The sequence below is a fragment of the Chiloscyllium punctatum genome, chromosome 16, assembly GCF_047496795.1.
Source record: "Chiloscyllium punctatum isolate Juve2018m chromosome 16, sChiPun1.3, whole genome shotgun sequence".
Lineage (NCBI taxonomy): Eukaryota > Metazoa > Chordata > Chondrichthyes > Orectolobiformes > Hemiscylliidae > Chiloscyllium > Chiloscyllium punctatum.
In genome coordinates, this window is record NC_092754.1 from 14,175,372 (window position 1) to 14,188,215 (window position 12,844).

General features: G+C 39.9%; 2 protein-coding genes across 4 annotated transcripts in view; one reads left to right on the forward strand and one right to left on the reverse strand.

Moving 5' to 3' along the window:
- wrap73 (WD repeat containing, antisense to TP73) overlaps positions 1-3,783 on the reverse strand; it is a 37,227-nt gene extending 33,444 nt beyond the window's left edge. Inside the window, exon 1 of the mRNA XM_072586270.1 lies at positions 3,320-3,783. Coding sequence (XP_072442371.1) covers positions 3,320-3,388 — 69 coding nt within the window. The 5' untranslated portion in view covers positions 3,389-3,783. The remainder of the gene's footprint in view (positions 1-3,319) is intronic.
- A 133-nt stretch (positions 3,784-3,916) lies between these two features.
- Positions 3,917-12,844, forward strand: part of tp73 (tumor protein p73) — a 238,693-nt gene continuing 229,765 nt past the window's right edge. Inside the window, exons 1-2 of one of the 3 annotated variants that reach the window (XM_072586274.1) lie at positions 3,917-3,959; positions 5,924-6,023. The gene's annotated coding sequence lies outside the window, so the exon portion shown is untranslated. Of the gene's footprint in view, positions 3,960-5,923; positions 6,131-12,844 lie in introns of all 3 variants that reach the window. The other 2 variants (XM_072586272.1, XM_072586273.1) reach the window with 2 other exon arrangements.

Sequence of the window (12,844 nt, forward strand, 5' to 3'; positions counted from 1 at the left end):
AAAATTTTTTCAATGTCAAATTCTCCAATTCAGGTAACATCGTTACAAAACTCCTCTGTACCCAATCTAGTGCAAAAACATCTTTCTTGTAGTATGGTGACCAAACTGCACATAATACTCCAGCAGTGTCCTAACTAACATTTTATAAGATCCAACATATCCTCTCTGATCTCCTATTCTATTCCTCTGCTAAGAAAGGTAGGCACCCATCATGCCTTTTTGATCACCTTATCCACCCGTACAGTAACTTCTGGGTGATTTGCAGACATGCATGGCATGGTTGACTGTTCCTTATGCTTCTTGATATCAATATTCTGTTAGGTTTCACAAACTGCAATAAGATGAATTTCTTTTTAAAAATAACCCACATTAAAATACATAAAGTGCTGGAGAAATATCGGAGGTCTGGCAACATCTGTGGAAACAGAAGTAGATTTAACATTTAAAAACTATAACTGTTTTTCTTCAGAACTGAAAAGTTGAAAAAGTGGCAGACTTTATATTATTTGGGGGCAGGGGAGCAAGAAAAGCAAGTGAAACGGGATGGGAGGGTCACAAAAGTGATAGAGAATGATGGAGTTTAGTGACCAAAAGGGAGAGCAAAGAATAGGTCCAGAATAGATGCTAATATCATGGCCAATAACTGTCACCCAGGACTTTAAGGGGCTACTGTGCTCAGATCAGAGTCCCAGAAGTGGACTGGCATTGGGGGTTGTGATTTCTGCCTCTGGTTAATAGCAGAATAATGGTCAGTTCTGACCGAAACCAAAGTCGTGAAAGATAGGCACTGGGTTTTCTTACTGGGCGCGGGGGTAGGGGGGTGGCAGGGACACAAAATGGAGAACAAAAATTAATGGTCTGAAATTGCTGAACTCAAATGTGGATTTTGACGATTTCAAAATAGCTAATAAGAAAATTAAGTGCTCTTTACTGCCTTCGGAATTCAACAGAGTTCAAAATTTTCAGATCACTTACTCTTGCATTTTTATATTTTGGATTTTCCCCTTTGCATTCAAATCAGAGTTTCTCCAACATTTCAATTGTTTCAGTATTTTGTTTTTATTTGAACGGTAGTGTTGTTTGAAAGGGCGACACAAAAATCTGTAATTGAATGTACAGCGTATACAGAATTGTTCACACATTACACGAGGTACCAACCACAGCACGAAACAAGCTTACCGAGTGAGGTGAGCTTATTAATGCTAGTTAAAAAGGGAAATAGTGTGAACGACTATAAACAGCGAGTTACTGACTTGATAGAAACATTGAAAACAGAAGCAGAAATAGGCCATTCAGCCCTTTGAGCCTGCTCTGCCATTCAACATTATCTAACTCAGTACCCTGCTCCTGCTTTCTCCCCATAGCCTTTGATTCCTTTAGCCCTTAAGAACTATACCTAACCCCCTCTTCAACTAAGCCAGTGTGGGCTGAGTGGCAGATAGAGTTTAATTTGGATAAAGGTGAGGTATTGCACTTTGATAAAACAAACAAGTGCACGACTCTCACAGTTAAGGTCCTGGATAGCATTGTCAAACAGAGACACCTAGGGGTTCAGGTACATAATTCTTTGAAAGTTTCATCACAGGTAGACATGGTTGTTAAAAAAGCTTTAAGCCTGCTTGCTTGCGTATGTTGCTCATACGAGTACACATAGGAGTTGGACAGGATGTTGTACAGGATATTGGTAAGGCCGCTTTTGGCATACTGTGTACTGTTTTGGTCACTTTGCTATAGGAAGGATGTTATGAAGTTGGAGAGGCTCCAGAAAAGATTTACCAGGATGTTGCCTGAACTGGAAGGTTTGAGTTATAAAGAAATACTGGGACCTTTTATACTTGAGCATAGGAGGTTGAGGGATAACCCTACATCGAGGTTTATAAAATCTTCAGCGGTACAGATAGGTGAATAGCAAAGGTCTCCTCCCTTGGGTGAGCGAGTTCAAAACTAGGGGACTTTTAATGCAAGAGGAGAAAAAGATTTTAAAAAGGTACCTGAGGAGCAGCTTTTTCCACAAAGGGTGGTTCATTTGTGGAATCAACTGCCAGAGAAGTGGTAGATGCAGGTACAGTTACAATATTTAAAGACATCTGGACAGGGACATGAATAGGAAAGATTTAGAGGAAGTGTGAAAAATGATCACTCAACCTGAAACATTAACTTTAAATTTCTCTCCACAGACGCTGCCAGACGTGCTGAGCTTTTCCAGCAGCTTCTGTTTTTACTTAAGATTTAGAGGGAAGGCTCCCTCAGATTACAACAGGATCTTAATCATTGGGCTGAGGTGAAGTGGCAGATAGAATTTAATTTAGATAAATGCGAGGTGCTACATTTTGGGAAAGCAAATCTTAGCAGGACTTATCCATTTAATGAGAAGGTCCTAGGGAGTGTTGCTGAACAAAGAGACCTTGGAGTGCAGGTTCATAGCTTCTTGAAAATGGAGTCGCAGGTAGATAGGATAGTGAAGGCGGTGTTTGGTATGCTTTCCTTTATTGGTCAGAGTATTGAGTACAGGAGTTGGGAGATCATGTTGTAGCTGTACAAGACATTGGTTAGGCCACTTTTCAAGTATTGTAGGCAATTCTGCTCTCCTCCTTATTGGAAAGATGTTGTGAAACTTGAAAGGGTTCAGAATAGATCGACAAGAACATTGCCAAGGTTGGAGGATTTGAGCTATTGGGAGAGGCTGAATAGGCTAGGGCTGTTTTCCCTGGAGCGGAGGTTTACAAAATCATGATGGGCGTGAATAGGATAAATATACAAAGTCTCTCCCCTGGGGTGGGGGAATCCAGAACTAGAGGGTATGAGGTTTCGGGAGAGAGGGGAAAGATATAAAAGGGGCCCAAGGGCCAACTTTTTCACACACAGGGTGGCACGTATATAGAATTAGCTGCCAGAGGAAGTGGAGAAGGCTAGTACAATTGCAACACTTAGAAAGCATCTGGATGGGTATATGAACAGGAAGGGTTTGGAGGGATATGGGCCAGGTGCTGGTAGGTCGGACTAGATTGGGTTGGGATAACTGGTCGGCATGGTCGATTTGGACCAAAGGGTCTATTTCCACGTTGTTCATCTCTATGACTCTTAGTGGGGTCAGTTTGGGAAACTGGGCGTGAACGAATTGGAGCGAAGGAGCTGTTTCCATGCTGTGTGACTCTATAACGCTTTTCTATTTTAGAGAATTCCACAGGTTCACTAGTCTCTCCATGAAGAAATTTCTCATCCCAGTCCTAAACGGCTTTCCGTTAGACTTGGTTCTGAACTCCGCGGTCATCCTTCCTGCGGTTACTCTATGTAGTGCTGTTAAAATTGAACCACTTACCGAATATCTCCCATCAGGCGACAGCCTGCACAGTTGGTTCGACTGTTTGAACAGCTCGGAGAAATTCATCACAACCACCTCGGCTTCCCCTCACCAGGCCCTCCCACCTCACTCTGTCCCTCGGCCCCTCGGCCCCTCCACACACCGGGCCCTCCCACCTCACTCTGTCCCTCGGCCCCTCCACACACCGGGCCCTCCCACCTCACTCTGTCCCTCGGCCCCTCCACACACCGGGCCCTCCCACCTCACTCTGTCCCTCGGGCCCTCCACACACCGGGCCCTCCCACCTCACTCTGTCCCTCGGGCCTCCCACCTCACTCTGTCCGCGGCCTGTCTGGTTCACCTCACTTTGTCCCGTTTGGTTGGACTAGACCATCTACCCCACTGTCTAACTCAATAACGTTCTTCAAGTTCCCGACAACCGTCAACTAAAGGGAGGGAGCTGAAGGCCACCAGAAACAGGAAATACATGCGTTCCCGCTTTGATTGACAGCTTGATTCACCAATGGAACCTGGGTATAAACAGCGGAAGTGGCTATCGCTGCATTCTGGGAGATGTAGTTTGTCACGATTGGCGGGTGTGAGTGATCAACGGTTTTCTGAGATTTTCGTATTTGGGAATGAGGTTTCTCCAGCAAAGGTAGGGTATGAAGAAAAGTGGTCATAACAAATTGATTTAATAAAATAACATCCTGCAGCACCTGCTTTTCCCCGCTCAACAGAGGCAGTGACTCGAAATGCGCTATTTTATATTGTCAAATCTGCCTTCATATTTATACCTTTTACAACAAAGTACGCACTATTTGTACAGCAATGTATTTGTTTAGTCTGTTTTTTTTAACATCTCATTCATGTCAAATTATAATGCTACCAAACGAGATGATAAAGTCACTTTAAAGGAAATCTAATTCCCCAGAGTAAATATTTTTAATGCACAAGGCACGATATTATGAGGAAAGGATATTATTTAAACGTTTGTGTGAACAACTTGACGCTGCAGATTGTACCTCTAGGATGGACTTCGGTAAATTACCCTGCTTGTTTCAATAGCCTATATGTTTTCTACCAAGAGATGTGTAATAATATAGGAAGACTATCTCTTTTAAGTTTCTTTTTAGGTCACTCACCATATATCTGTATATAAGTCTTGCTCAAAGTGCTTACTTCCGATCAACATACATTTGTTATCCAGGCCAAACGTTATGTTAGCTAAAGACTTGAATGTACATTATCTCCTTTATTATCATTAGATCGAAGTCATGGAATTCCCAGCCGAACATCCTGTGGGAATTCGTTGCAACTAGAACTCTAGAGTTGGAAGAACCACCATTTTCTTGGGGTACTTTTGGGAGTTGGTCGATAAATGTATCGTTGCACAAACAATGAAAGAAAATATGAGACGTTCTTACTAGAAGTGAAGCATTGTTGAACTGTGGCAACAGGAAACCTTTGTGCTGAGTTAGGAGGCCAAGTAAAAAAAATGAAAGCCATAAGATATGGCAAGTTGAAAATTACGTCACAGGTAGTTTCGTTCCATGTAAAGATAGTCAACAGGAAAGCAAAATACTGCGGGTGCTGGAAAATATGAAATAAAAAAGATGCTGGAGAAACTCAGCAGGTCTGACAGCATTTGTGAAGAGTTAACTTTCGAGTCTAAAATGACTTCCTCAGCTAAATGTCACGCTGACCTCAAGTGTGCACTTTGCGCAAGACCAATATGTATTTATTTTCTTGATGTTTGTCTTACAATCTTGGTTTGCACATTGTTCTGCATAGTTTTGTGTTGTTATCTAAAAACTTCAGTGTTTCTCTGTCTGTATGTTTGTGTTTACTAAGTTTCTGACCAGGATTTGTCTATTAGTGAGGCCAATTTTTGAGGGAGTGCTAAACTGTCGAGGTAAGTACAAATGAACCATTTCACCGAGGTCTTTCTTTTTCTATTTTAGTGTAAGTTTTATATTTACTGATATTATTGGCTTGAGAGATCCCATTCAATATTCATCTCGTAACCAACTACACTAAAATAGTTCAATAGGTTATTAACTTACTTCCGCTTTCTGAATATTTCGACACATCATGCTTGCCCTTCAATTATCTGTTTTGGTACAATCGCTGCAATTCGAAAGAAACCCATTTTGTGAAGCACTTGCAGACATTATAGATAAGTAATGCTGCGTAAACGCGAATATAGCCTGTTTACTTCTATTTTGCAAATTTTCCCTAGGTTTTTTAAAATCCGCCAATAGCTCCGAGGGATTCATATTTTTCATTTCAAAGCGTTTACTCATTTGGTTTTCCAAATCCCGTTTGGAGCTGCATTATTTCTTATCTGCACGATTTTGTCTTATGGGGGGGGAATGTCCACAAAGAAAGTGTTTTTTTTGTCATTTCCCTGTCCTCGACTGTTGTTTACTAAGCTTTTTTTCTCTCTCCTGTTGATTGTATTTTCTTCCCGCCTGTAGAAGCCCGAGTGGCGGCTGTGCCTACTCTCTTTCTTGTCTCCGAATGAATCAGTCTTTATATATATATATATAAACAGTCAGAGACTCTGCCTCTGGCCCCCAGCCAGGCGGAGCTGTTACACTCTACCCTCTTTTTCTCCAGCCCAGGTAACACAAAGCTATCTCAAATGCACTTTTGGTTGCTGAAGCGACGGAGACGCCTGCTCTGATTTCTCTGCAACGTTTGGAATCGGACAATGTTGGTAAGTTGAAGTCCGGGCAACACGCACTTCGCCTGTGACCAGCGGGGAGTAAAGCGGTGGCTTGAATTGCATTCGCACAGCGAACGCAACAACTCCTCTAACTCCAGGTGAGGAAAAGAAATGTTAGCAGCGAGTTAACACTCGGTTTCTGCACCAGATATTGATACATCTGGATGAAATATTCCACTTTGTCTTTTCCAGTTGTTCAAGAGCAGGATTAAAACAGCTTTGTGGTATTTTTAAACTTTGAAAGTTGTCTCGGTCTCTCTCTTAAATGGTTATTACCATATTTCATCCTGTAATTCTTCGGGTTACTTGATAACATTGTGTTTTGATATTGTTCATGTTTAAATTATTCCCACCGATGTGGAGTGAACTCTGCACATTTATAATATATATTTGATGACGGCAGCAAAAAAGTGTTTTTATTTCCTTGTCGACGATGTACAATGATCAAAACCATTCAAGAGTTTGTACAATTTTGGCTTTAGTTCGATTACAGAATTACGCAGTGTCTTTTGTTTAGTTTGTTCCAACCGCAAAGGGCATCTAACTAATTAAGTAATCATTGCTTATTGGTTAAGAATTGCAGAATATTTATTAACGTTTTAAAGAAGCTGTGATGTCCATGTACTAACAGCGCACTTTAGTTGATTTTTTTTTAGTATATATTTGATTTTCCGTTCATAAATTATAGTTTAAAATCTTAATATATTAAATGGCAAATCTTCTCCCTAAAATAATTGAAGCTGTTTCCTGCGAATTTAGAAATGTGGTGTTTTGTGTCTAGACTACACATTTTCCCTTTTATACAGCGTCATTACTGATGTTAAACATTTTGCTAGGATATACACCAAGATCAATTATTGCTGCAGATATAATTCAATTTCAACAAGCTACTGGAGAACATTTTTTTCCTTTTATAATATCAAGAATAAGTAAATTAGAATGTAATTTGTATATTTTTAAAAGGTTAACTAGTCTAAGCAAGCTCATGTTTCAAGTTATTGTACATTATATAGGATATTATTTTTCTTTCTTTTCCATAATAATAGTTTACCTTGCATAACAGGGGCTACTGGACAACTAATACATGGTATGAAAACAATAAGACATGACAAGTGAAATGTGCACTATTGGTAAATATGAAATGGCTTTGCAATTAATCCACTGATCCAGGCAGTTAATATCTTTCTCCAATAATTGCAGTCTGAACCTTCATGCTTTTTAGAAATGCAACTGCTTTTATTAAACAGTATTTGTGCTGCCCTTTTTCAAAATTTGTTTGCGAATACTTTAACACAATGAGATCTTCTGATCAATGTAATAATGGAAAACCTTGCCTCATAGTTCCCTAATAATAGAAAGTAGGTTTGCAAATTCATTTTTCATGAAGATCATTTCCCTTTAAAGTTAAAATCCCTGAAAGGAGATGTCAACTGTCACAGCCATGAATTGGTTTACTTTCTTTCCCATTAATGCTGCTGTAAACTTCCACCTCCTTGTTTTAAATTTGCACAAGACAATATTGGCAGATACAGGATTTTTTGTGTGTTCCTGATGGTTGGTAGTTTTTGAGGGCATACGTTTATGAGCAGGAAAGTTAATTTGTGAGTAAGAAGAAAATAATTGTTAAAAACCAAAATGACTGCAGATGCTGGAAAATATAACATCTTTCATAACTCTAACATATCTTATAGCACCAATAGAGCCAATTAAGTGCTATTACTATAGCAATGTAGGGCAAGACTGCAGCTGGATTGCACACAGCAGTGCCCACAAAAAACAATGTAGTAAATGACCAGATTAGTTGTTCTCATGATGATAAATTATGTGATAAATATTTACATGGACACTGTTGAATTTCCTATTTCAAGAATTGCCATGTGACCTTGTTTGTCCACTTGGAAGGACTGACAGAGCATTAGTTTAATGTCTGATCTAAAATACTCTTCAATATACTCTTCAGTATTGCATTGTCAGCATGGATCATTTACTCAAAGTCTCTAGAATGGTACTTTACCAAATGGGCTAAGGCTGGCACTTTATGTAAAGTTTAGTTGATACATGAAATGGGTCCAGGTAGATCACCTGTTCAGAAGATAATCATAGATGTTTCGTATCATTTGACTTATGCTATTTTGCCTTCTACAATCATTCAAAAATTCTTCCATTGTAAACCCTACTAGCCTTCGAGTCATTCCAAAGTTGTCTCCTCACTGCTTTATCCATTACGTTTGTTACTCTTTTTTTTCTGTGATGAAAGGCTTCCTAATATCAGTCATAAATTTGTCTTTCTCTGAATTGAATTGGTAGTCTCCTGATTTACAACACATTTAATTCTTATGTAAAATACCAAATTCTGTGTATGCTAGAAATGTAAAACAAAAAAAAATGATGAAACTATTTAGCATGCCAGGCAGCCTTGTTGGAGTGAGAAACCAAGTTAACATTTCAAGGCAGTGACCTTTCAACAGAAAATGGTAAAAGGTTAGGGATGTAATAGGTCTTAAGCAAGTACAGAAATAAGTAAATGGAGAACGGAGGAACAAAAGGGAAAGATTTCGATTGTGTGGTAGGCAGAAAATAGTGAATGACTAAAGTAATGCTTCAAGGCAAAAGAAGATGGCTATGAGACCATTAGCAAAACAAAAGGAGACATAAATGGGAAAATCAGAATTGTTGCTGACAATTGCCATCCAAACAAAAAGTGGGGCCAGGAGTAATTATCTAAAAAGTTGAGCTCAACGTTGTGTCCAGAAGCCATAAAGTGCCCTACTGAAAGATGTTATTACTCAGGGTTATGTTAAGCTCCTTTGTAAAGTGTAGAAACCAAACACTGAAAAAAAAAAGTGGGAGTGGGCAGTAAATTACAGTGATAGGTGACTAAAAGTTAAGGTTGATGTTTGTGGATTAACAGAGGTGTTTAACAAAGTGGTCACCTGTTTGCATATGTTCTTGTCATCTTAGAGGAGTACCCATCATGAGGAGTGAATGCAGTATCGTAAATAAAGAAAGTACAAATAAGTTACTGTTCGTCTCAAAGGACAATAGTAAAGGAAGTAAAAAGGCAGGTATTGCAATTTCCATTCTTGCACTGAGAAAGGATAGGCCAATTGAGGAATGGCATAGGGTGTGGCAAAGATGGTGCTCTATTTGTAATACTCAGTGAGAAAGTAAGAGAAAGGTGTGTTTGGTGATGACAATTTATTGGAGATACCAGAAGTAGCAATGGTTAATCTCTGGGGGCTGGTGAGTTGGCTGAGGTACAGTAGTAGGGAATTCACAGCTGAGGAAGGCAAAAGACATATTGGAAGCACGAGTATTGAAAGTGGCATCATAGAAGAGATTATACAGAGAGACCCAGGGAATGGGATAGGGACTTTACAGGAATGAGGTAGGAGGAAGTGTAGTCAGGGTAGTCAGTAAGCTTTCACTAAACAATGATCAGTAGTCCATCACCAGAAATGAATTGAGGGAAATCAGAAAGGGAAAGGATGAGTTAGCGATGGACTATATTACGATGAATAAATATTGAATATTGAAATCCAAGTTGATTAAATGTTTAAGTTAGTGGTGAGAACCAGAAATAGCACCAAATTACTGAAAAAGCAGTGAAATAGTGGATATGAATGCGATCTGGACAAAGAATGTTTCACTTGTCCCAGAAAAAGGCTAGCATAGCATATGGGTTCCCATAGTAACAGCTTTTATTTGTAGGAAACTGAGTGGATTCAAAGCAGGAATTGTTAGATTTACAGCCTGTGAGAGGAGGATGGTGGTGGATGGGAATAGTTTAGGGTCTCTCTTCAAGAAAAACATGAAAATCATTCAGGGAGACCTGGTAGAGAATGGTGTTGTATTGGGATTAGATATTGGAGAAAGGGAAAGGCATAGGAATCTGGAAACTGCGAAAATGGCAGGGGAGTTGGAAGAGTTGTGAAGATAGGTGAGAGATGACCGAACTGGAGGGAAGATGAATTGAATCATGCTAGAATGCAGTCAGCTCTGAGGCAAGAGTAGGTTGAAAGAATGGCCAATCTTGTTTGCAGAGCTTGGGAACAAAGTGAAATTAAACTTCAGGATTGGGGGCCTGGTAGTTGACAGATATGGAGGAAAAATCTGCAGCAAAGATAAACATCAGGAACAGGCCTGGAAATGATGTTTGGTGGTAAGTCATTTTCGCAGGGAGCTAGGAAGAAGTGACAGAGTTTGATTTCATCTTCTGCACTATAGAAGTTGGTTCACAAAACCACAACAGCTCTACCTTGTTAGTGGGTTTCATGACATTGTTAGGGTTTGGCCTGAGAGAACAGAATGATGGAAGTTCAGAACAAGACAGTTTAGAAAGAGTGAGGGAAGCAGAAAGTTTAGGAAAGCCAATGATGCATCAGCAGTTCTTAATCAAAGGATACAGAGGTAAAGACCAATAAGAGGTATCTAGGTTAATAGAAGAATTTTGAAGTCATAAGAAAGGTCTGATGTAGTGAAAAGGTGGAAGTCTTCTCGCAAAAGAAGTGGCCATGGCATTGAGGATGATGGTAGAGTGTTGGTGTCCCTTTGAGCTCAAATTTATTAAGCTAGAGGAGGGCAAGGGGATGAACTTGTGGTCAACTGAAGATTTGATTCTTGAGAGTCAGAGAGGGGTTAATGAAAATACAGCACGTTGTGAGATTTGAAGAAAAACGTGGTATTAGGGAAAGAAGGATCCAGAGGTGCATTGGTATTTAAGAGTTGTTGCAGCTTGTAATCCTTAAAACCTGAAAGGAAGAAGTAAAGATTTTGCAAATATTCAAACGAGGTAAAGAATGAGTTGAAACTGAGGATGAAGTGAGTTTGAATACAGTACCCTCGGGATATTTTTCAAGACCTACTGCCGAAGCCCAAAACCGTGGATAGAAGTGAACCCATTCATTTAAATGGGAAATTTAACTTCTGGGCAGCCCCCTGGTCCCTGGTTCTGAAATGTTCCCTGTAATATATTCGGGCAGTGATAAACCATGGTAACTGAAACCATGATAACAGGACCCTTGGGTATGGGGGTCGCCCTGTAAATAGAGAGATGGAAAGTGTGTATGCAATGATGCAAGACATTGATATGGAGCTCAGGATAAAATAAGGAACAGTAGTTCAAGGACTGATGAACATCTTGAAAATATTTAAACATGGTTGGCATTTTAGTTTTAATCTGCATGGAATAAGGCTGAGCTGAAGACAATAACTGAGCCAGGAGATACGACCCTAAAAGTGGGTTTTGGTAGATCACAGACTTAACACAAGAAAGGAAAGATGAACAAAGTAAAAGAGATACACAAACTTCTGTAAGAGATAAGAGCTGAGGGGAAGGTCAATGTAAGATCATAAGAAATTGGATCAGGGAATGGGCCATCTGGCCTATCTAACCTGCTCCACCATTCAATAAGATCATGGCTGATCTTTTCATGAACTCAGCTCCACAGATTGGTTTCATTTTCCACTATGCAGAAGTTGATTCCCAAAACAACAACAGCTCTATCTTGTTCGTGGGTTTAATGGCATTGTTAGGGTTGAGAGAATAGAATGATGCAAATTCAGAGAGGTGTGAGATTTGAAGAAAATACATGGTTTCAGTGAAAGAAGGAGCCAGAGATACATTGGTAGTCAAGAGTTGTTGCAGTTGGTGATCCTTAAAACCTGAAAGGAAGAAATCAAGATTTTGCTAAAATTCAAACGAGATAAAGGATAAGTGGATCACAGTAACTGTTATCTTCTGTGTTAGGTTACCAATCTTCTTGTGGGATTCCTGAAGTGGAAGGCTTTTAGTTTCTTCCCTTCTCTCCCAAATATGATAGTTTACAATGGGACCAGGAGTGCTCCAGTGCATAACACAAATTGCAATTTTCATACTTGTCTCTAGTAGTGTAAGCCATAGCTTTACAATAGCAAGGCCAAAGCATTCTTCTGACAGCCAAAGACTTCAACTGTAATCTGGACAGTTGCTGCAATGTAGTACTAAAGGAGTGCTGCACTGTCAGAGGTGTTGTACTTTTGAGTCAGATGTTTAACCAAGCCACATAGAGTCATCGCCTCAGAGAAACATACAGGATGGAAACAGACTCTTCGGTCCAACTCGTCATGCCAGCCAGTTTTCCAAACTAAAGTAGTCAAATTTGCCTACGTTTGGCCCATGTCCCTGTAAACCTTTCCTATTCATGTACCCGCCCAATCGTCTTTTAAATCTTGTGCCTGCATCTATCACTTCCTCTGGCAGTTCATTCTACATACACACCACTCTGTGTGAGAATGATGCCTCTCAGGTCCCTTTTAAATATTTATCATCTCCCCTTAAAAATATGCCCCCTAGTTTCACCCTAGGGAGAAGACCTTAGCTATTCACCATATCTATGCCCCTCATGATTTTACAAACCTCTGTCAAGTCGGCCCTCCATCTCCAACGTTCCAACCGTACCCTCAGCCAAAGGTAAAAGATCCCATTGCACCATTCAGAAACAAAATCAGGAAATTTCTGTTGCCCTGAATGACTATCATTTATCCACACTGGCTGCAGCCAGCAGTACCAAATAGCTTAAAAGCTAACTTAGCTCACTTGTCTGTATGTGTGATCTTGCTATGGACATTTGTCTTACTGTATTACAACAGTGATCACATTCAGGATTGGCTCAGGGATGGCTAATTTGTCCACTGGTATCTTCATCTTTATGTCTTTGGGGGAGCATGAAATTGTTTATTTACAGTTATACTCTTTTTTTTTTAAAGGCACTTTCTTCTTGTTTGCTTTCCTGGAGCTCCTTCTACTATATGCTATTGATAACCAAGAGGAA